Source organism: Equus quagga, chromosome 10 (assembly GCF_021613505.1).
Source record: "Equus quagga isolate Etosha38 chromosome 10, UCLA_HA_Equagga_1.0, whole genome shotgun sequence".
Taxonomy (NCBI): domain Eukaryota; kingdom Metazoa; phylum Chordata; class Mammalia; order Perissodactyla; family Equidae; genus Equus; species Equus quagga.
This window is the reverse complement of record NC_060276.1, coordinates 96,188,679-96,214,231: the sequence shown is the minus strand read 5'-3', so window position 1 is coordinate 96,214,231 and position 25,553 is coordinate 96,188,679. Positions and strand designations below refer to the sequence as shown.

Genomic DNA, 25,553 nt, shown 5'->3' with positions numbered 1-25,553 from the left:
CTGCACTGAACTCAGGTCAGGAAGGAGATACGTGGCAGAGCATCAGCAACATCTACTCTTCTTTCCCCTTTAGGACCTTGTTTATTTCTCTCCTCTACTGAAACACTCTTTAAAGGAGTTAATGTTAAGAGCTACATGAGGGACCTTATACATCATCTAGTCCAACCTCCCTTATTTGAAGACTGGAAAATAAAACCCCCAAATTCTTCAGTTCATTTTGGGGATGCTATTTGCAAACTTTTTATTGGTCTACTAAAATGTGTAAGAATGTTTTATACATTTTTCAGTTGGTTAATAGCATTAAAATGAATTGTAATACCTTGACATCACATTGCCATTATCAACTTGTACCACCTCCTCACTGGTTCCAAAATTTTCAAATATAAGCCAATATCTGTTGAATTTTATAATCTCTACTCAATACTCAATTTTTTAGAAATTTGTGGACTTTTAAAAACAGGATAATTGGAAATTGCTGAACCACAAAAGCTATTTATGTTTCAAAATCTGCTCTACAAAATCTCTTTTTATTTGTGCTATATATGGCCTTGAGTACAAGTATTTTTTATTGTTGTTTTGTGGTTATTTTAAAGCCAATAGAAATATTTCCAGGGTCCTAGAAATCTTCAAGGTAAGTGTTTCAAAATTGTCCTTGCAGGAGTCTGTCAGTATTTTGATAAATAGTATTTGAAGCATAACTATAAACAAATTTGAACAGCAGGCTAGTTCACACAGAAATTGTTTTATTCATCGGAATGACTTCACATGTGGTATACTTTATTTTTGGTTTGGTTTAGTTTATGATTAACAATTACGATTCCAAAGGTGGTTAAATAATATAATCTGTTGGACAAATGATACTCTCTATAGTAAGGCACATACTCAACATATACTTTTAATTCACACTGAAATTGTTTGTATCAAAAATTTAAGTCAAATAATCTAATGCAGCTAGCCACAATAGATAATTTCATTATCTTTAAATATATAGCAAGATTTCTCCTCCTTTCTTTTTTTCCAAAGGGCTGTGTTAGACACAATTGATGCTCATTTTTTTTTAGGAAAGAGATTTATCTAGATTTTCTGATAATTTTGTGATAACTTCAGCATCTCTTAGTCACAATTCATTATGTAGACAGGATCGAACTCTTCACTTAAAAAAAAAAACCCAAAAAACCTTACATATTGTATTTTCAAGTGACTTAAGTTTAATTTAAAAGAACTTTTTCACAGGTTCATGTTCAATCTCAGCTTGAGTCTTGAATGTGGAATAAAGCAAAGCAGAACCCTTTTTCTGCTTATGGCACCTGTAAAGCTGCCTAAGAAGGTACAAAAAGGTGGTGACTGCCTTCCAACTCTTTCATTTCTCTTCCTCTCCCTCTCTTAACCATATTCCCAACACCTTTCCTAAAACAGAGAGAGTGAGTTCTGATTGGCTGGTAAAAAATCCATCTATTTCAGATTTTTGCTTCCTCCAACAACCATTTCAATTTCAAATGCTGGCCCAAAACAAACTACATGGACTCTGTGTGTGTGTGTGTGTATGTGTGTGTGTGTGTGTGTGTGTGTGTGTGCGCGCGCACACGCGCGTGCGTGCGCGTGTGTTTGATTGAAGAGATACGATTTTGGCCTGACCATAAGGAATCAGAAAACTGAAAAGGTGAATAGATGATTGTATCCTGAAAGACTCAAATGAGTTTGTGAAAGAAATCCAATACTAATAATAAAAACAAAAAACCAAATGCCTTTTGTTCTTACATCCAATTAATGACCCAATAGCTATCAGAACAAAATATCATAGATATTGTTCATTTGGACCAAAACAAACAGCATTAAAATTCGAAATAAAATATCTCTTCTTTTTTGTCCTAGGCAAATTTGTCTGTAGGATTCATTCATTCACTCATTCAGCTAGTTTATTGAATGCTCGTTACATTCCAGGCAGGTATTAAGTGCTAAGGAGTCAGTGATGAAAGCCAAGAGATATGAGAGACCTAGTACAGCGTTAGTCCTTTTTCTCAAATTTGTACTACGAAACGCCATTAAAGACAGTTTTATTTTCATAATAACACCATAATTTATCATCATAAATATTATCCACTTTAGTATTTTTGAGTTGCTTTAATCATGAAAGGGAAAGTGAAAAATAATAAACTGATAAGTGAGCCAACCCAAAAGAAATCATTTGATACATTATTTAAACATGAGAAATGTGGTACATTTGCTTTCAAAGCATTACCTTCATTTCATCAACTTAGAAGTATCTGAATTAAAATAACATGAAAATGCTATCAGAACTCTCAAGATTTCTGAAGCCTATAGGCAGCATGCGATAGGTAAGACATTTTTTGTCTTACATAGACAAAAGAATACACTGTAAAAGTAAAATAAATGAAAATATCTACTTTCTTGATATATTTACTCAAGAAAATTGAGAAAATGATTGTAATAAAAATCTCTGCTTCCTTACAGGCCTACCCACTCCCAACTCAAGTGACAAACATCTAGGTTAAATTCCATTAAAAGTCAATTATCCATATTATACATTTAATCTAAATGTTGTACCCCATTAGAATATATCAAAGCTTAAAATTTCCTGAAAGAAATGGACCATAACAAGTGAGCATATAACTTAAAAAAATAGTGAAGGTTACAATTTTTCAAATGCTTCAATTTAGTTATTAGTATCTTAAAAGATATGTTTTAATTTTTGTTAGGCATTATAATTAAGTAAAATATACATTTTTGTTACGGTTTAAGTTTCCAAACTGTGGCTTCAGTAAAGTGAGTTGGAAAAACATCTTATTTTTACTAACCTAAAAGGGAAGGCTTTGATGTACGATATAGACTCAAGTGCTGATAAAACATGGATCATGCTTTCTTTTTGTTAAAAATATCACAGACTATATCCTTACTTAGGGAGGTATCTCAGGGAATCAGAATCAAAAGAATAATTAAAAATTGACTCTTTACATTACATATTTGAGTACTAATGACCAGCTGTTTCCTTTAGTAATTGTGCTATTTTCTGCAGAATAATTTCCCAAAATACTCAATATTTTAACATTAAATATTAATTTAACAAATGCTTCCATTTTGTGAGGGATCTGTGTTTATTTTCTTGTGCAGTGGAAAACTTCTCTAAACAATGTATAAAGAGAACCCAGGTAACTAGAGTAAGAGACAGAAAATAAGTATTTTGTTTCTAATGATGAACATGAGCCAAATTCTTTTTTAAATTCATACAACAAGAAGTTTATTGAGCCCTTAATATTTACTTGACACATAAATCTCAATCCATTGACTACCTCTTGAAGCCCCTACAGTTCTCATTGCATTAGTTAATTTCATAAGTCTTTTGTCCTTTCATCAAAAAGGAAAACTCTCAGAAAGCACATCTTTTTCTTTACCCTTTTATCTCCCACCAAACTTGGATAACCCAGCCATCCTTGGCAATTCACCATTCTCCCAATTTCCCATGAGTCTATTTCCTCTGCCTAGAATGTCTTCCAACTGGATAAATTCTCATGAGACAAATTCTTAATCTACCTGAATCTTGGTGATACTGATTCATAAATGAGAATCTTCTCATCTTGTTAGTGGTTCTCAAAGTGTGGTCCCCACACCAGCAGCATCAGCATCTCCTGAGGAACTTTTTAGAAATGCAAATTCTTGGGCCACACATCAGAAGGACTGAATCAGAAACTCTGGGGGCCGGACCTGGCAAGCTGTATTTTAACAAGCTCTCCAGGGTATTCTGATGCCCACTCAAGGCCGAGGACTACAGCTCTAGTCTATCTTCTTCCAGAGTTTTCGTGAAGATCAAAGGAGAAAAATTGTCATGGGGCTTTGAGGGAAACAATCAAATAAATAAATCAAGGACTATATAAGCATAATTTATTAAGTAGGTCAAGGATTGTTTTTAACTTATTTTTCTGTTTCTCTATTTCCTCCTCCATTTGTACGTGCATTTAGAGATAATCTCAGCAATGTCAGCAAGCTTGGTGGCATAGTTCAAGCTGTGAGGGTTCAATGAATAGGTCGGTAAACATTGCAAATCAACACAGCTTTTGATGAAATGTCAAGCAAGACAGAGCTTAGTTATATTCGGCTCAGCTTGAACTCATAAACCATTAACTGGCCTCTGTACTTCCAGGACAATCTGTCTGATGAATAAAATCCAAATATAAAAATAAAAAAATATTTAGAAGGAGATTAGTAAAAGGTAATATATGAGGGAAATGGCAACCATTTAGTTCAGAGCAAATAAGAGATAAGACTTGCAAAAGTGGATAGCCTTTCTTACAATCAAGTTATGGGACAGCTTGTGATCCAAACATACTTTTAACTTTGGGTGTCATTTTTCCTAATACATATATATACATAATTTCTAAAAGGTTTATATAATCTCAACTTCTTTAGCTCTGCCCTCCCCCAAAAAACTAGCCATCTTCCTTCCTAATGATAGAAAAATTGTCGAAGTCAGAAGATTTGAATTTGAATAAAAATCCATAATTTATGAATTAATGTTCTTTCAATATACAGTTTGTATACACCGGCAATAAATCTTTGCTAATTTAGAATTTTAGGACATCCTATAATTAAAAAAAGATAACATGATTAATCACTACACCTTTTTACTTTATTTAAAAGCTAGCATTTAACAATAAATGTTTACTCTTTAAAATCATTCTTAAATATTTCAGGTAATTAGGCAGCTTGGAATTATTGTTTATAACCAGTGGCCTAGTTTGCTTCCTAATAAGTTGTGCATGTCTGATCATGTCTAAATTACTATTCACAACAATTCTTATTGTTCTCCTTCTCTTTTATTAAAAAATCCTTGAAACTATACGTATATCACATAGGTATTTCTGTTAAGACAAAAATTGTTCACATTAGATTTCTAATAAGTTTATGGATTTAGTCTAGGACCTTAGAAATTTAATTTGAAGTAGAAATATTATTGTTTACTGTTTAAGGTCTGGGTTGTTAATTGCTTTTCTTGTTTCTTCATGCCAGAAATAATTTTCGATTCCTGAAGACAAAGTTCATAAAAGCCATAACCCGAAAAGTAGAATCTGAGTTCCGTCTCATTTCAGTGATTTGCATCATCCTATAGCTCGTTGATGTCAAACCCCTTCCCTCCCTTCCTCGTAACAAAAGCCCCATCTTAACTTTTAGAGAGAGCATATGGAATAGGAGTGAGCCAAATTCGTCCCAGAGATTGCAAATTGACCAAAGGAGTCACCTTTGGGGAAGCCTGATTCCGAATGCTTGTGGCATTTATCATCCTTCTGAATGGCTGTTGCATTTATCTGCAGCTTTTACTCACCAGATGAGACCTCAGACATTTCAAATTCTGCGGTGGCTTGCTACACCTTCATAGGAAAGCTTTTTGCTGGTTTCCCTGTTGGTACTTTTCTCTTACACATTCTATGGGGTCTGATAAACCTGGAGGTAGAGTCATAGCCAAGCACAGATAAAGCAGGTACATAATCTCTGACTAGCTTCACAAAAGCAGACAAACGCACAATCTTTTTGCACCTGTTTCTTCCACTCCGGTTGCCGTGAAAAGTGAGGTGTTCTTCACAGATTCAGAGAGAGCGTTTTGCAAACACTCCCCTCTCACAGCAATGGTTTCTTCCCTCACAGGCTCAATCTACCTGATTACGTTCCCTTCTAATCAGTAACCTCAGTTCCTCTAGCAATAACTGTGCCGCCTGCTTTATATAGGATTTTTCTGAGACTGAAGCATAAACCAGAGAGGAGAATTAAAGGAGCTGATTATTATGAGGACACCTGTATTTTTGTCTAGTCTTCATGTGAACTCGACAGTGCACTCATTTATGCAAACTGATGTTATGAAAGAGAAGCAGAAAGGAGGACGCATAAAGAAGAAAGTGGACCTGTAAAGTTGTGCGCCTGTATGATGCCCTGAGCAAAATAACCCCTCTAAAACGTCCAGTGCTGCTCAAAACACATTTGAACTTCCTGTGAAAATATAAAAGTAAAAGTGCTTGACATCCAAATATCTTCCTCCAGATATATCTTTAAAAATCAATTCTAAAACCTGAAACAATCTTAAACTAAATACAAGCCTCAATGCACAAGTTAATTCTTAAAGCAAATGGAGATTATGGAAGATTGAAGCAAAAATCCATCCATGTAAACTCTGATTTTCTTTAAATAAAAGGAATAATATGAATAACTTACTTGAGATTATATTTGAAGTTCAACATTGACTCCTGCTTCTTGAAAGTGCAGAATTGTACCAGCCTTGTGTAATGACTGTTTACCCAGAGCATAAGACTGAAGTGGATTTTCAGATTAAAAATAAAACTCTTAAGTATGTCAATCCCCATCTGATCAAAGCACATAAACTAATTTTTTTCAAGTGCTTCATTAACAATATACCCAAGTAGAGCTACAGTTCTCTCAGCTTTCTTTAAAGAGTAAGTTATTAAAACGATTGAAGACCATGTAAAGAAACTTGGAAGCAGAGTTAGGGGTTACGTCTTTTTCACTTAGTAGACTCAGGGCCAGGCAAACAGTAAGTGCACAATACATGTTTATTTAAACTGAACAAGAACATACAATACAAAGTGACATTGTCATTGCCATTTATATTTTAAAAAGACAAGTTCTGTACTTATTTCATTTTTAAATAAGCCACACTTTCCCAAGGCTCCAAAAGAAATTAAATGCTTCTGTTTTCTTTACCATAAAATATTCTGCAATTATAAACATGTGCTGTGCTGGGGGAAAAAAAAGGTGACTGTTTTTTTTCCCTTGCTCTTTTCCCTACTCTTAATTTTCAGACGTGGAAATTTCATTTGGAGAGAACAGGAGGTGTTGGTGGGAAAAAGCTCATTAATCGTATGGCATCCCCTTGCCTACAAAGAGCACTGCATCCAAAATTACACGACTAAAGAAACCTTGTAGAATGAGTATATAATTAGCAGTGCTGCTAAGTGAATGGAAATGGAGGTTGCCTAACTTCATTAACTGTAATCATTACTCATTGTCGTCCTGCTTAGAAAGATTAGTTGAGGGTATTTCTTCTGTGGTATCCCATTAGACATTTCTACTTTCCTCTTAATGTGAAAATGATTATACTGCAAAGAAAGTATTGTCATGCCCTCTCAATCAGATGTAAACTTTCTGAACAAGTCAGTTCCATGTCTTAATTCAGGGAGCAGAACCGGAATAATGAGAAAATATTTTGTGGGGCAAAAGTTAGAGAAATTAAGAAAAAAAATAATCACAGTAATGACTTCAAGAGAATAAAAGGAGCCCTAAATATGAGTTTCTATAAAGAAATAAGCTCTTGGCCAGGGAGGAGGGAAATAACGAATTAAGATCTAAAAGGGAAAACAAGATAGCAGTATGAATAGGTGGCATTGTATGATTAAGTTGATCACAATCGCACAATGCAGGGTGAACAAGGTAACTTCAAGGACATTGCAGCTAAGAACTGCTTTCTGATAATGTATCCTTTTAGAAGAAAACGCTTGCATCTGAGAAGCATTTATTCTTTTGAATTAATGAAAACCACCTTGAATTCACATCTACAAAGAACCTTCACTAATACGACAAATATGGGAATGCCTGTGATGGCCGTCACTGACAATGTTTTGCCTCATTTGCCCTCTGTCCACTGGTGCTGAAAAAGTTCACAACAACTCTGTCCATTAAGAGGGACTTAATGTTTTGTGAGTATCTTCACTGATCCAGGAATTAAGCTAAGGGTTTCCGGTATTGCAATTCAAGAATCTCTCCAGCAAGCCTGCAAGACTGACGTGGTTATCATTATGCCCATTTTACAGGTGAGGAAACTAGCTTAGAGAGGTTTCTCAGAATCACCTAGCTAATTAGAAATGGCTAAAAATTCAGCTCTGACTCCCTAGCCCCGTATGTCTCAAAGATTAATATGCATGCAAATCACCTGGGTAACTTGGTAAACGGTGGATTCTGATTCAATAATTCTAGGTGAGACCTGAGATTCTGTAGTTCCAACACACTCTCAGATGTTGTGGCTGCGGCTGCAGCTGCTGGTCTTTGGACCACACAATGGGTAGCAAGGCCTTAGACTAATGGTTCTCAAAGTTTGCTAATATTAGAATCACCTGAAGAGGTTCTAAACCTCCCAATGCCCAAACTGCACTTAATATCAATAAAATCAGAATTTCTAGGTGGGAGACTCCAGTGATTCTACTGTGTAGCCAAGTGTGAGAATCTGTGCCTACAGACCACTTGTTCTCAAATTAGGTGTGCATCAGAATCAACTGAAGAGTTACTACAGAACACAGAGGCCTAAGTTCCTTAAAGCAGGGATATGGCTTGGGCCTTTGCACGTTTACAGAGTTCCCCAGGTGATTGATATGTAAGTTTGAGAACTACTCCCTAGACCGTGCTCCTTCAAATCAATCAGCTGTGTGTTCTCATGAAAATTTCCCGGTTTGACATCTTCCAAGCTAAAAATTCCTGAGCCTCTCAAACCAGAACATCCCCAGTCACAGACATTTTTGCAAAACTCTTTTGTGATTACCAGTGTCCTCATTACACACTCATGCTATCTATTTTTCATTTGCTTATTATAGTTAGGTGCACATTAAATCTATTACTTTGTCAGTACTTTAGTGGAAAGCATATCCAAGTTATAGGACATTTGCTTTATGCCCAGGGTAGCTATGTAGTTAAAAGTAATTGATTTTGAAAAGGGATACAGTGGTAAATTAAAATAAAAACAAAAAATAATCCCCAAGCTCACTAGCATAACTGTAGCACAATGTATCACCCTGTGGTTAAATCCACTTTATAAATGATCCTCAACTCCTCTTCAAGGGCTTGTGAAGATGAGGGTCATTTTGACTAGTGACACATTTTGGCTTCAGGGAGTTTTAGCATGAGTGTTGTCAGATTATATCTTGTTAAACATTTTTGTTGGCAGCGAAGGGAAAATGTGAGCATATTAGAAACGTAATTAGTGGAGTACATATTTTACTTCCTACAGCTTCTAAGAGCACATACTCATAGAAAATTCTTTTGGATATTTCCCTTAACATTATTTTGGAATGCCCAGTTTTTAGTTTCAATGAGGACAGCCAGGGCTACTGCTTATGGCTCTGGGTATTGTGCTTTGCACAAAGGTGCTTGATCAAGGGGGATGAGGAGGGGTTGAAGTCCATACCCACACTCCACTCACCCATCCTTGTGACACTGGCATAAAGCACAAACTGGAAAAAAGTGTGCTTTCTTAAAAAATTGGTCCTCCTGTGGGCCAGGGTGGGGTTGCTCCTTCGTCTACTTCTCAGAGTACCATATAAGCATTGGGGTTGCAGTTGGAAGGCATTAGGAACTAAACCTGGGGCAGCCTATTTAAACTGTTGGCATCACTAGTGTCCATCTACAAAACAGCATGGCAATGCAATTCTGCTACACACTAGTTGTGTAAGCTGGGCATGTCATTTAAGCCATGATTACATCATCTGTAAAATGGGCATAATATTAATTCCAGCTTCCTAAGAGTATTGTTTGGATCAACTACAAGGTGTTTAGCACAGCTCCTGATGTAGAGTCAGTGCTAAATAAATAGTAGCTGCTATTTATCAACAACAATAATAAGATGATAAAATCTCACCTTTCCCAAGGCTTTGGAGGAAATTAAATCAAATGATGCATACAAAATAAGCTTCTGAACTGGAAAACACAATAATGGTGTTGGAGATGGGTTTTCTTCCTTTTAGTAGTGTATGTTTTCCATATCTTGATTTGAAAGAAAGAGTAGTGGTAAGTAAGCAAGGAGTAGAGCTGCCAAAGATCCGGCTGCGATAATTGTTCTGATAGGTTAAGCTCCTACGGAGAGTTTGAGGCAAACTTAAAACCTACATATGGTAGTAAGAACCTAAATATACAATACATCAGGGAACAATGTGGACTCTGAATGCACAGATCTAAAACTAGAACTTCAATAACCTGGTGATGTACTGAATAAATTGGAAGTAATCCCATTAAATCTTTGTCTCTGGAGTTGTTATTCCCAATAATCACATTTTTTAAACTACCACCTTGAAAATCGTGTTCCCTGAAGTCGCTTCCAAGTAGCAGTAAGCTACCCATCTCCTATTACAAAAAGAAAAATGAGACCAGCCTGTAAACACATTACCCAATACAGGCCTGAAAGTGCAAGCTGGGAGGCATTATTGCTCAATGGAAGTCAGTTTAAAATAAGAGGTTATAGAGCTTTCTCTACAAGAGTGAAGGATCCCAGCCATAATTGTTCTGCAGTAACCTTGGAAAGGTATACTTTTATTCAAACTGTGCTATGATTTCAGCCTATCTCCTAGGGAGGAACTTTAGTTTCAGTCATTAAGTTCATGGAAAGCCAAGTCCTTTGCATCTCTTCAGCCAGCATCTTTACAGTTTCTATAATCACATCACAGTGGTGAGTATATGTCTATGTTTACCTTTGATTTTGAGCACAATTCTTCATGACTCCTTTGGTTTTTAATAGTGTTCTTTTCCTTTGATTCCATGTCTTTCCCATGGAGTTACAGAAAGTTTGAACAAAAAAGTAGATAATGATACACTCAATGTCACAGAAGTATTTGCCTTTAGAGGTCAAATGGGATGAAAATCTAGCTGGTTGATTTTGTGGATGATCAGTGTTAATTTTCACATCTAATGACCAAAAAATCATTCTAGAATTGGAATTGTATATAAAGAATTTTTCTACAGAAATCTCATCACATGGAATATCTCCAAGTGTTAAGTTTTGATATAAATGTGAACATCTGGAAGAACTTGAGCCAACTTGAGAGGTGTTATTTCACCCAGCCTGCTTCATCAAACACAGCTCAGATCTATCCTCCCTTAGCTTTAAGCTTTTCTCAATGAACTGAGTAATAGCATCTTGAGGGACAACTTTAAATCCAGCAGTAGAAGCAAAAACCTTCCCCACTGATAAGCAAAACGATATTTCTGGCAACAAAACCCATCAACTATAGGAGGTATATATATAACTCAGTCAGCTTTCAATTAAATGCTAGTCAGTAAACCCTAGAGGCATGCCAAGGTCTTGGAGTAAAATAAAAAAGACCACAAACATACTGCAGAAGATCCAGTCTCAGAGAATGGTCTGCTTACCACTTGGAACTGAGATTATTTGGAAATTTCCTAGAACATCCAAAACTTCAATACTTCCAACTCCTGGGAAAAACTACTTGTTAAACACATCAATTTATATCCAAGACTTTTAGGCAACAGAACTGATTCTTCTACTTATAGTCAGCATTCGGTTAATGGCATACCCATAAATTACATCACCTAGACAAGGATAATGTAATATATGATATTTAACATCATGCAATCCCTAGAAATGGTAAAACAAATCCAGTTAAGTAGGTCTTTACAAATCCCCGCATGTCTATAATGCTGTCATATGTGTCTTCTTAAAACATGAGTCTCCTCACATCACCTAACCTGGTTACTATAACTATAACCCTTGATAGGATAGTTTCCAACCATTGTCAAAATTTCATCGCCTGCCATTCATTCCTCAACACACCAATCTGGCTTCTAGTGAAATGCACTGTTTCACAGGGATCACTCTCCATTAGGTTAGACGATATTTAGGAATAAAAAGACTGGCTTCACAGCTTTCTAATCCCTATTGCCTGCTAGCACTTTTCTTGGAACATAGTTATAGCATGGCAAATATTTACTGCATGTTTCATATTGATATGTACACCACTGATGTCCAAGACCTGCTTATTTAAATAGTAAAGTCGCTCAAAACTTGTACACCTGCCCAGAATTTTTGTCAAGTATGCTAGATTATTTCCATAGTGAAAAGTTGGAAGCAAACTAAATATCCATCAAATAGAAATTAAAATAATTCTGGTATGTCCAATTGACAGATTTATAGGCAGCCCATAAGAAAGTCATATTCTTACAGAATGTTTAAAGATGTTGGAAAAATATATGGTATATTAAATAAAGCATCTTACAAAATTGTATGTATGTTATAATACTAAAAAGGCATTATTTCTTAGTATTTTAGAACCTGGGCTCTGAGCCTGACTATCTGGTTAGAATCTTGGCTCCATTTCATACTGGCACGGTGATCATGAACAAGTTATTGCAACCTTGTTATTGCACCGATTTCCTCGTTTTAAAAATGGCATAATAGTAGTAGTTATATCATAAAATTGTTGTGAGGCATAAATGGGTAATATTTAACACATAAAGTCATTGAAACTGCCTGGTGCATATAAAATGCTCAATAAATGTTAGTTATCATTATATAGTTCTCAAAAGGAATGTATGTAGCAAACAGTTAACACTGTTTATTCCTGAATCATAAAATTATGGGCAACTATTACTTTCAGTGTGTTTTTCTGTATTCTACTTTGGACAGTGAGCATGCATTACTTTCTAGTGTAAAAAACAAAAACAATTCTGGTTCCTCAAAATATGCAAAATGTTTACTGAAGATTACGCTGGTAAAATGCACACATAAGTAAGGGAACCACGCTTGGGGGCTAAAAACAAGAACTACTGGCATCAGAAGCAGCATGCTGCCTGTGAAATAGTAGACATGGTTCTGCAACTGTTGTATTTCATTAAGAATAAGAATTTCCAAGTGCTCACATATTAAAATTGTACCACTTAAGGAAAACACATGTCCCTGTAGAAATATCTTTATTATAATTCTGAGCCTCATCATTTATAGGAATTGACTGTGCTAGGAGATTGCTTCCTCCTTTCTTGAAGTTCCTAAGAAATAAGGTTAATGCTATTTTTCAGTTCTCTCTCAAGACTATCAGAATAAAACAGGCTAGCAGCAAGGGAAATAAAAGATACGTATAAGTGTGCTACGTTTTCCGACCACTTTAACTTAGTATGAGAACTGTTAGTCTGATAGAATGAGATTCTGAGACAACGTCATCAGAAGTGTCTAAGTATAAAATAAAGCTGTTTCCTTTTATTTAAGATTTTATTTTTCCTTTTACTCCCCAGATCCCCCCAGTACATAGTTGTATATTTTAGCTGTGGGTCCTTCTAGTTGTGGCATTTGGGATGCCGCCTCAGCATGGCCTGATGAACGGGGCCATGTCCACGGCGAGGATCCGAACCGGCGAAACCCTGGACCGCTGAAGCGGAGCGCGCAGTTAACCACTCGGCAACGGGGACGGTCCCTAAAGTTGTTTTCTTTAGCAGTAGGGAAGGAGTGAGGAAAAGTGAGATTCCAGCCCCAAATTTCACTAGCAAAAGACAAACTAACAAGTGAGATGTGAGATAACAAAGTTTGAGGTAGTATAGTAGCATCGAAACTCAATTATTATTTTAATATTTTTGGTATGTCTGCCCTTAGCATCCAGGTAAGTCCAGGTGAAATAACCTTGCTTATAAATGTAATCATAGCATTTCTTATTATTTTTTATGAATTGCTTTTTTTGCTGGATTTATGTCTTTCAGGGGAAAAATTGTGCCTTAAACCTCTTTATATTTCTGGCAGTGCCTGCATACAGTAAGTGCTCAATAATTGCTTGCTGAATAATATATATTCAGCAAATGAGAAATGACTTTCTTTTGCAATGAACTAAGAGAGACAGAGAACTGAAAAGGTGTAGCCATGAGGAAGAAGAGAAAATGAATGACAGAACAGAAGATGATGTCAGATAGGACTTTTTATCAACATCAATAATTCTAATTCCTATGTAGTACCGTTAATGAATGCAGTATGTTACATTCGTATAGAAGGTTTATTTCCAAAGCATCAACACAATGAAAATCGTTAAGATTGTCCTTAATACGTTATAGGTACTATTCTAAGTCATTTTCATTTATTAGCTTACTTACTCCTCACAGTAACCCTAGGAGGTAGGAGTTATTATTAACTATTTTACAACTGAAGAAACTGAGGACAAGAGATTAATTGACCTGCCCAAGGCTACAGAGATAAGATGAAAAGGAGTTAGATTTCAACCCCAGAAAATTTGGCTTTGAGTCTGCCCTTTTAACCACCTATATTCTTAAACATTTATGCTATTTTGCCTCCATTTATATTTGCATTAATCCAGTACCTCTTTATTAAAGTCCCCTAAAGAGCTAAATAGAATAAATCTTACCATTACCTATTTGACAGGGAGAAACATCAGATAGAGGTGACTTGGTCTGATCACTCAGCTATTTATTGGCAGCCAAACTTTCATTTGGAATTTGTTAATTGATGTTCTCTCAACAACAGCATTCTCCTATCCCTAATTCCCAGCATTGCAGGCTAGTTCCCAGGAAGATGCTATATATCAGCACAACTCACCAGCTTAAATGATGGGGCATTACTCATAGCCTTGGCTACCTCTTTCTGTATACATCTACTTTTATTCTTTTCCCCTCCATTCTCCAATCCATTTTATCTTCGTTTTACTTACTTTTTCTAAGAAAAAAAATGTACTTTTTTGCCTTGGAGAAATGTACTAAGCTTTCCTTTTTTTTCATCCTGGAATGGATTATTGTCATTTCAAGGTCTCCTTTGTGAGCATTTTCTCCCTCTTTATAGCTGTTCTTCAGCATTTTTACTGGTACTCATAACATTTCCCCTTTTCTTGCTGGCTTCTGGCATCGGTTTGTTGCTATTTCTTGTTCTTTGATGTTTCCCATATCTAACTGTTCCCTTTCTCACCTCTGCTTTCTGCTACATTTATCCTTCTGCTGTTTGTTTCCCATTTGGGAGGCTGACAACTAAAGGGACAGTATCATCCCTCATTGTGTTTCTCTCGCTTACTCACGAAATCACATGCAGCCTCCTTCCCACATAAAATATCTAGTCCGAGTTGGAAGAAAATAGCCATTAGAGAAGCACATACTTTGTATGAATGGGAACCTTTGGCCTCCCAGCTTCTTCCCGTGCCTATCAGCTTTAAGGGACAGTGGTTCTGTTCGACTTTTGAAAGGGAAGAATGAGAGCCTTGTATTTCACGTGTCTGCTATCAATAGTTAAGAGCTATTGTTCTGTACTGAAAGCATCATGGATACATTCTTCAGTCAGAGGTCAGTTCACTTCATTAATTAGGTCTTGGGATGGTGTCCTGAAATGTTGTTTAATGTCTATGAATTTTAAGTAGGTTTGCCCAGCAAACATGTTGGCAGTATACATGGTAAGTAGGTGATTTACTTGTAATATTACACATGTGAGTCTCAATATTTTAGATTGCTTTTGTATGGCAGAGTGTGTGATTTAACCTTTTGTCTTAATCAGAGATTGAGGGAAGAAGGGATGGGTTTCCAGCATGATTTCTAGGTTTTTCTGAATAGCGTAAAGATGTTGGGGTGGAAGACAATGTTGCTATTTTAAATGGACTCTTTTAGACACTAATTTAGACGTTAAATTTCAGTGGAAATAACCTAGGATTTATGCAGACGTTTGGATATTTTCCTCATCCCAGACAACAACTACCTTGACCTTGGATGAGTCGCTCCATTTTCTGAGCCTCAGTGTTCTCATCTATAAAATAAGGGGGCTGGACCACGCAGCTTTTCAGTTCCCATCTAGTGTTAGCACTCTATGATTTATATCCATTTACTTATACAACACTGCCCCTGAGAAACATACATTTATGCAATTATAGAGACGAACTCTCAGGACTCCATTTAATAGATTTTCCTGACACAACCACTGCACTGCACTGCTAATGGGCACTTTCCCCTGAGATAAGTAAGCAATCCCGCAAACACTAATGGAAGTGACCCCAAAAGGTTTTCCAACAGGAATTAAGAAAACTTGGCAAATAAAAACAAACAAAAATCAAACAAAAACTAGCTGTGGCATACAGACTGCATACATCTCCAAGTTCTGATTTGCTGGTGGTTCTCCCATCTCAAATTACTGATGTCAGTAACTAGAGATACTTATCTATCTCTAGACATTGGTGTCTTTTCCCCTAGGTAGTGATGATAGTAATTGTAAAATATCATACAATACCACTACATGCTGTATACCTTTTAACCAATATAAATCTCTCCCACAAACCTAAAAAGTCAGTGCCATCATTACTCATTTGAAAAATAAAGACAGAGGGGCAGAAAGAAGCTAAGAAACTTGTTCAAGGTCATAGTTATTAAATAGCACCACTGTGATTTGAACTGAGCAGTTGGTCTGTCTTCAGATCCATGCACCTAAAACCTACCTTTTATAATATGGTTGTGTCCATCATTTTCTCATTTGCCTATCTACTGTCAGATTAACAGCATGATTTCTTAGAAGACCTGTTGGAGTCAGGAATACAGCCCTAGGTTGCAGAGTATAGCAAATTTTAGTAGCCTAAAACTCAACTCAATTCTTCTAAGTATTATTCTCAGTGTGACCTCGCTATTGGTCAAACATTTTAAATGAGTGGTTACATATTTCCTGAGGTTCTCTCCAAACATATATGCTGTTATGTGTATGAACCAAAGGGGCTGACTTGTACACTCAAAATGCAAAACTAATACTACAAATAAAGAGCACAAATGGAGAGTGGCCATATAGGATGACAGTTAAAAAATTTAAAATATCTGCTTTTCAGAAGTCATAAAAGCCTTCAAATAAGTTAAAGAGCCCCAGTGATATTCAGTATGAATGCAGAGCTAGAGTTGTGCAAACTTTACTAAGGAGACTGGATAGAAACCCACTAGTCAGAGTTTTCATAGGTTGCATGACGCAGCTTTCACTGCCTTTACAATCACATCCAAGTAAAATTTGATAGGTTGAAAAAACTCTATATATACCTAATTGCTCTCTTGAGTAGTAAAACAAGCAAGCAGCAAATCCACCAAATCCATACAGTGAGTATCATTTAAACAGTGCATGTACCCCAAAAAAGGGACTCGTGACACAGAAAATTAATTTATTGCCATGGAAAGACAACTTTTAATTATCCAATACTAGTACCTAAAATCTCACTTTGTATATGCAAATTTGCACACACACACATTTTTATGGCAAGAACATAAAACTTTTCAGACTGAAATGCCTAAATAGTCCTTAAAGATTACTTTCGCTAAGGCAGAGTCTGGTCAGAAAATGAAAATTTAGGCCTTTAAATTGGTGAAAATGCCAACTAGTCATTTTTCACTTCGCATCATCTGAATTGCAGTGATTCAAGCAGCGTCATCCAGCACAGCAGAGAGCTTTTGTGCGAAACAGACCAAAGGAAAGGTTTGTCTTCTTACATAACTGACTAATTCCTGGACACTCCCTCCACCAACCACAGAGAGATCATCTAAATAGTTCACAGCATCCACCAAAGAAATGAAAGTGCGTTCTGCACTCCTTAATTTGCCACCTTTCACAGATAAGGTTAATGGAATTAAGTTAACCATAAAGATTATTATAAATTGAATGCTGTATCCTCAGATGTCTGAGGTAATTTAATGCATTTCAATAAATATGAGGTTGGGAAATATAAAAGGAAAATTGATGGTACTAATTTAAACAGTATCTTTCTGCATCTCTTATGCATGCTACAGCATAGCCCTTGATATTTGTCAACTCACAAATATTGTTGAAGGGAAGAGATGGGGGCCCCAACTTTTCTAAAGAAATTGGAGTCAAATGGTCAATATAATATTGAGAACATTATACGAAATAGTCATTTCCAAGTAATTCAACTATGAAATATTTTAAAATATCAATAGAGGAAAATTATCTAAATAGAAGTTAGTCATAAGAAAAGTAACCTAATAGTGATTATTTTTATCATCATCATAATCAAGGTTAGGTTTATAACTCAAAATAATACTTTTATGTTTGTTTACTGAGTCTTTTAAGAGATGTTTTACTTTTTCTTTATATGTTTATGTGTATATTAACTAGAATACAATATAAACGAGCTTTTATTAGAATTATCTTTTTTTGGTCATTAACATGATTTTACAAAGAGAAAGGTAGTGATAGTGATGACTGTTATGTTAATATTAGATATCACAGAAACTATGCTAAATACTTTTCTTATGGCACCTTATAAAGTAATTATTATAATAATTTTATGTATAAGGAAATTGAGCCTTAGAAAAGTTAAACAACTAGTTTAATGTCACACTGCTAGAAAGTGAGTGAAAATTTAGATTATTCCAAAGCTTATTCTTTTGACTGGAGCATTATATTATCTTCCTACAGCTAGAGAATAATATAACACAGTGTCCAAAAATTAGAAGTTGTTTTATTCCTATGTTTAGAGTAGACGGCTGTTGATAACCTATGCAAGAAAACTATTGTCAAAGTCCTTATTGTTGATGGTTTTAATAAAAGAGAAAATGTCTTTGATGTTTCCCTTTTATGTAGTATCTTGTATTGTGTCTATATCCATGATCTATATATAGCCTCTTAGAAAATTAACCAAATGATAGAAAGTTCCTTTTTTGCACTATTAACTCCTTCTAACTTTGTACACATTTATCTGGATAATTTGAATAATAAGAAGACGCAAAAAAAAAACACAGATAATGCAGAACAAAAAAATACCAACTTTAAAAAATAAGGAAGGAAATGTAATCTGACACTAAAACAAATTAATATGAAGACTAGAAAAAATCTGATATCCCAAGATTTTCAATCTAAAAGAAATGATTAAGATATTACCAATTTGTTTCTATTAAATAAACTCTTCTTTGTTACTGTGGAAAACTCATCGTTTCTTTCCTCACAGATTAAGGAGTAGTTTTTCCTGAAGCCCCAAGGTACCACTGTGAATGCTTTAAATCTATTGTTTATTTGCCACACCCATAATTGGGCCAGTCTATATGCAATTGACGAATTAATAGAGTAGTAATATTTATTTACTTCCAACCATGTGTTAGAAGCTATGCTAAGTATTATTCATATATTTTTAGAACGTCACAGCAATTTTCCATGTTAGGTATCATTATTTATTTCATATACGAGAAAACTTGGAAAGGCTCCTTCCAGGCTAACTTGCTGACTATGACCCTAGACCTCGCTCCCATTTCTCACTGTATTTCATGGCCTCCTTAAACACACAAAACTAGTCATGTTTCTGAGTCTTTCTACTAGCTATTCCCGCCTCCTGGAATTTTATTCCCCAGTCTTTACATGACTGGTTCATTCTAGACAATCATATCTCAGCTGACACGCTTCCTCAGCAAAGCTTTTCTTCACTTCTGAAAATAGAGTAACCACCCATTCACTCACTATCTCATTTTATCCTCAGTGAAGCACTTATTATCTGATATGTTTCTTGTTTATTTATAATAAATGCTTCAATAAGAAATTATATATAGGACAGGTTATTATATATATAATGTATAAAAATGCGTATATTACATATAGCAGAGAGTGTGCTTAACAAATAGCAGGTATTTTGTAAACAAATAAAAATATCACTATTCCAAAATATGGTCTCTTGATCCTTAATTTTATAATATTTTCATTGAGCTATAATTGACATACATAAAATGCACTCTCAAAATTTACCATTCAGTGATATTTAGTATATTTGCAGAGTTGTGCAGCTGTCACCACTAACTAATGGAAAACATTTTCATCAACTTGAAAAAGAAATCTCATACCCATTAGCAGTCATTCTCCATTCTTTGCCTTCCTAGACCTTGGAAGCTACTAATCTACTTTCTGTCTGCATTGATTTGCCTCTTCTAGACATTTCATATAAATCTCATGATTTTTAAAATTTCATAAATTGAGAGTATTAACATGTTAATAATAAAGTATCTAATATGTATTGAATGCTAACTCAGGGTCAGCAGCCTTAGAAAGTACTTCTTTTTTTTAGTTGTAACAAAACTATTTAATAAATGTAGCACTCATTTATGACAAAATAACTCTGCAAATATAAGCAACAGGAGGTGAAGGAGACAAATGTATACTAAAGATCTTTAAACAAATTTTAATAAACTTTATTTTTATAGTCTTTTAATACACTTTTATTGTATTGTATTTTTTTCAGGAAGATTAACCCTGAGCTAACTACTGTCAGTCCTCCTCTTTTTGCTGAGGAAGGCTGGCACTGAGCTAACATCGTGCCCATCTTCCTCTACTTTATATGTGGGACGCCTACCACAGCATGGCTTTCCAAGAGGTGCCATGTCCGCACCCAGGATCTGAATGGGTGAAACCCGGGCCGCCAAGAAGCGGAACGTGCGAACTTAACCGCTGTGCCACCAGGCTGGCCCCTATTTTATTTTTTAACTTTAGTTTCAAGTTCACAGCAAAATTGAGCAGAAAGTACAGAGATTTCCCATATACCTCCTGCCCCCGCACCTGCATAGCCTCCCCCATTATCAAATCCCCCACCAGAGTGGTACATTTGTTACACCTGATGAACCTCCACTGACGTTATTATCATTCAAAGTCCATAGTTCATATTACAGTTCACTCTTGGTGTTTACATTCTATGGGTTTGGACAAATGTATAATGACATGTATCTGTGATTATAGTATCATACGGAGTATTTTCACTGCCCTAAAAATTCTCTGTGCTCCACCTGTTTATCCATCTCTCCCCACAGCATCTGGCAACCTGTGATCTTTTTATTGTCTTAAGAGCTTTGCCTTTTCCAGAATGTCATATAGTTGGAATCAAACAACATGTAGTCTCTTCAGATTGGCTTCTTTCACTTAAGTTTCCTTTTAAGTTTTTCCTTCCTTAAGCATTTAAGTTTCCTCCATGTTATTTCATGGCTTGATAGCTCATTTCTTTTATGTGCTGACTAATATTCCATTGTCTGGATGTACCGAAGTCTATTTATCCATTCACCTACTACTAACAGACATCTTGGTCACTTCCAAGTTTTGGCAATTATGAATAAAGCTACTATAAGCATCCACGTTCAGGTCTTTGTATGGACATAAGTTTTCAATTCCTTTAGGTAAATACCAAGGAGTGTGATTGCTAGATTGTGTGGTAAGCGTATGTTTTTTGAGAAACCACCAAATTGTTTTCCAAAGTAGCTGTACAATTTTATATTCTCATCAGCAGTGAATGAGAGCTCCTGTTGTTCCACATCCTCATCAGCATTTAGTGTTGTCAGTGTTTTGGATTTTGGCCATTCTAATAGGTGTATAATGGTATCTCATTCTTGTTTTAATTTGTATTTCCCTGACGACATATGATGCGAAGCATCTTTTCATGTGCTCATTGCCATCTGTATATCTACTTTGGTGCATGTCCGTTAAGGTCTTTGGCTCACTTTTTAATTGGATTGGTTGTTTACAAAGCACTTTGCTTTCATATGTTAGCTCATGTAATCCTTATAACAAATGTAGAGGATAAATACTATTAATATCCTTCTACAGATGCAGATGGAAAAACTAAGGCACGTGAGTTTAAGAAACTCCTAGGACCACAAAGTTAAAAATTAGGAACCAGGGTTTAAACCCAGGCCCTGATCATAGGTATAACTGTGAATTGGTACGTTACTTTTATTTTGTTATTGTCTGTCTCCCTTGCCCTTACCTGTTAATGTTTCAGCAGTGGAGTGAGGTGCTCATAGCAGCCGCTGCTAAGGGTGTTTGAGCACAGATAATTAACATTAATTCCACCCACAGAAACAGTTCTGTCCTTAGACCAGTAAAGAATCGAGGGGAGGGCATAGCAGACATTTTATTTCACTCAACACAAATGAAGAAAACTTAAAATGTTGCTCTTCTCTTTCTCCTCTCTCTTATTCATTATTTCCCTGGTTGTCTATTGTGAAATACTGTGGTCTCATATAGAATCCAGGAAAAGTGAGAGGGAGTTGCAGTTGACTTAAAAAAGAACTTTCAAAAGGAGAGTTATTTTAAATATAGAGAGATAACAAAATACATATAAAAACACTTGATTATTTGATATAATATTACATTTCTTTGATTCATAACATGCATTTTATTTTGCTGGCAATCAAGAGGATTTCAAAAGGAAAGTCCAGAATGGTATCTGGTGCATTCTCTTATTCTAGCCCTGATAGTATTTATAATTATGAATTGAATAAATTTTATTAGGTTAGTAAATGTTTAAACACATTTGAAAAAATTATGAAAGTACTAATTCAAGCATGCTGGGTTTTTCTGGCCTTTAAAGTTACAACCCACAAGTATGCAATTTTTAAGTAGAATAACACACACCAGGGAGCAATATCTGAAATGACTGAATTTTGGTCTCTGGATGTTCTTGGCCTTTGCTCATATCATTCACCGCACCTTCTAGGCATGCAATTATCTCTTAACGCCTCACAACCTGTCATGCAGTATGCCATTCCTTAAATGAGAATTTGTCTGAAGTATCATTATATACTTAGTTCTTAATAATTTTAGTAGAAGTATCAACTTCTGATGGGCAAAAAGTATAAAGTTTACCATTTAAAATATATTTTTCTTTCTATAATAAAATCCAATTCTTCAGATTCTATTCATAACTAGAACGATCCTTTAAGATCACTTACCTCCTATAATTAAATTGTAAAAGTTAAAATATGTTCAACTTAAAATTCAACCTAAAATTCAAAGCTGTATTTTAAAAGTTTGTATCGCGTTTGTTTTACCGCATCTGCCAGAGAATGCACCACGAAATCCTTTATAGATATTCAGATGAATCTCTCCACTAGGAATGAAGAAGGAAAGCAGCTAATCTTGGGCTTTCATTGGTTTGATTACCATTTCAACTTTAAATGGCTGTATGATAATTAGTGGGTGTGGAACAACCAGTACTGCTCAAGGAGCAATTGCCTTTACTGAAAAACAAAGTTTTGAAAGAAGCACAGTAAACTCCAAGAGACAATCAATTCAATCTTACATACCTCCCTACCATAATTTTAAATGGAGCAGATGTGCTAAAAAGCCAATGAGAAAATGGTTAATATTTCTTAGGGTTCAAGCAGGAATAGAATCTCTGACACCTGACTGCCTGTATTTTTCACAATGATTTATTACGATGTATAATCTACACAAGCATCCCAATCTGGGAATTTTTCATATCAGAAAAGTATTTAAAACTTTAAAACACAGCAAAATTAACTGTAGGTTTTGTTTAAAAGTTAGACAAAAAGAATATGGTTTGTAGAGATTAAAGTAAATGTGTTTAAAATTATGCTCTGTTTACATGGATGCTCATTCCTTTATACTACACCTTCATGATTTTAAATATCTGGCCAGAAACATGAGTGATAAAAATTAGGATAATGTGAAATAAAAAGAACGAATGGAATTACAGTAGAATCTATCCTAACAGACCTCCATTTACCTGAATTTTTGGAGAAACCAAAACTCTCCATTCCCTCTGTTAGATTTCCTGGTGAATCAAGATGGCCTGCTGAAAGATCCTAACTAGAAAGTTACCGTCTAGTAGAGTTGAATTGTAGGCTTTGGTAGATCAAAGATTGCTGCAAAATGTTTTGACACTCCTCCTACTCAAGAGGTGAAGTCTTTGTTTCCTGTCTTTAATATGTGTGGGCTCTGTGACTGCTTTGAGTAATAGAATGTGATAGAAGAGATGCTTTGCTATTTTCCAGGGCCAGGCATTAAGAGACTGCAAACTTATACTTCTTGACTTTTGTATCATTTACTTTTGGACCCTGAGCTGCCACGTGAGAAGTTCAACTACCCTAAGTCCACCATGCTGGAAAGGCCACCTATAGGCATAGGTCAGTAGATCTAGCTGAGCCAAGTCTTCCAGTCATCCCCACACAAGAACCAGGCTTGTGAGTGGAGCCATCTTGGATTTTCCTGGCCAGCCACCTGAGTGCCACTGATAGTTCACAGGTGAACCACCATGGAGCGGAAAATCACCCAGCTGACCCATGCCCAAACTCATGACCCACAAAAACATGAGATATAAAAAGTGACTTCTGTCTTAAGCTGCTAAGTTCTGGACTAATTTGTTGCACAGCAATAGATAACCAGAACTTATGCTTACTAAGAGTCAACTGTGATTGTTCCCTTTCTTGTTTATATAATGCCATAATCTATGCTACATGGTTAGATGAAATATGAGTATAAAATAAAGAGATGTGTTCTTTCTATAAAACCCAATTAAATTGGTGGGGAAAAAATCAGTGAAAGTGAGCTAACAAAATAAACAAGGCTTTTCTGTAGGGGATCTTATAAAACTAATCTCCTCTCAGATTGTTTTGCAAATGCCTCTATGTTCTTTCTTCACTGCACAGAAACCAAAATGTACAAGTCTCCAATCTGCACTCCGAATCCCTTAGTTTTATGATGTACTCCTTTCTGCCTTGTAAAAACCACAGTCCTCATTGCTATTCCTTGAACACAACAAACACACTCCCCCCTTAGAGCCTTTTTTCCAGTTGTTCAATCTACCTGGAACAATTTCCCCACAGATACCCAGCTGGCTTCAAGTCTTGTTCAAATCTCATCTGCTCAATGAGATCCATCATGACATCTTATTTCATACTGTTTTCCAGGCCCTGGAATTCCTCAACACCTGAGCTCCCTTACCCTCCTGCTTTTAATTTCCATCACACTTATCCCCTTCTGACATATGGCATAATTTATTAACATAACCAATTATTAGTGGCCTGATTGTGTGGAGTAAGAGGGCTTCCTCTCTGAAGTGAATCACAAGAGAGAAACAGATAATTTTGAAGCACAATTTTGGGACACCATATAAAACAGTGAACAAAACACTAAAGCTTTTAAAACTATATTCCAGACTATTCAGAAAAAGAACAAGAGGTTGTGAGCAAGGACAGTGACAGCGTGAGGTCACCATGCTTTTCTGGGTTATGCTGCACTCTGGCATGGCGTTCCAATGGGCCAAGATGAAGCTCTATTCAGGTATTTCTGAAGAAATGGACAAAGCACCTCTAGATGAATACAGAGTTTATTTTTTCAGCTATACTCTCCCAGGTAACCCAAAGCTTTTCCCATCTGAAATAGATAGGTTATCATAAGTCTCTGGAGTCAGAGCTAGAGCCAAACACTGGAGTCAACAAGTATAAGGCAAAAAGCATACGTTTCATTTTTCCTTGTGTCTCCAAACATTCCATATATTTTAGCTGCTAATTAATATTTTCCACAATGTGTTTATACTGAATATTACTCCTGATTTTTATTTTAGTTAAAAGAATTGAATCATTACGTTTGCTATTAAAATTCCAAAATGTATTTTCTTTAAAAGACATAAAAGTAACTAAAAATACCTGTGAAATCTGAGTACCGAGTAGACTTTATTTGGATACAGGGGATACCTGGATACTAGGGATGCAAGTTATGGTGTGTTCCCTGAGGCAGCTTATGGTCCTGTGAACTTGGATATAAAGCCTTTCTGGGATCAAATTCTGGCTCTGTCACTTAACTGTGATCTTAGGCAAATTATTCAATTTTTCTGAACCTCAATATCCTTAACTATAAAAGGAAATGGGTAAGACCTCCCTTATAGTATGTGCTATTAAATTAAAAGAAAACCGAAAACAAAGTCATGCAAAAGATGCGACCAATAAGAATACCTAAAAATGTAGCTATCTGTCACTATTTTTATTTTCCTGGAATGAACTGTTATTTAAAAATAGATAATAAGGGAGAGAATAAAACC

At 35.6% G+C, this 25,553-nt stretch overlaps 1 protein-coding gene across 9 annotated transcripts in view; it reads right to left on the bottom strand.

The window, feature by feature from the left end:
• Positions 1-25,553, bottom strand: part of DMD (dystrophin) — a 2,273,580-nt gene that overhangs the window by 1,836,343 nt on the left and 411,684 nt on the right. The window contains exon 1 of one of the 9 annotated variants that reach the window (XM_046672831.1): positions 5,336-5,401. The exons of the other annotated variants lie outside the window; for them this stretch is intronic. Within the exon in view, the coding sequence (XP_046528787.1) occupies positions 5,336-5,354 (19 nt within the window). The 5' untranslated portion in view covers positions 5,355-5,401. Of the gene's footprint in view, positions 1-5,335; positions 5,402-25,553 lie in introns of those variants that run through there. 9 annotated transcript variants of the gene reach the window in all.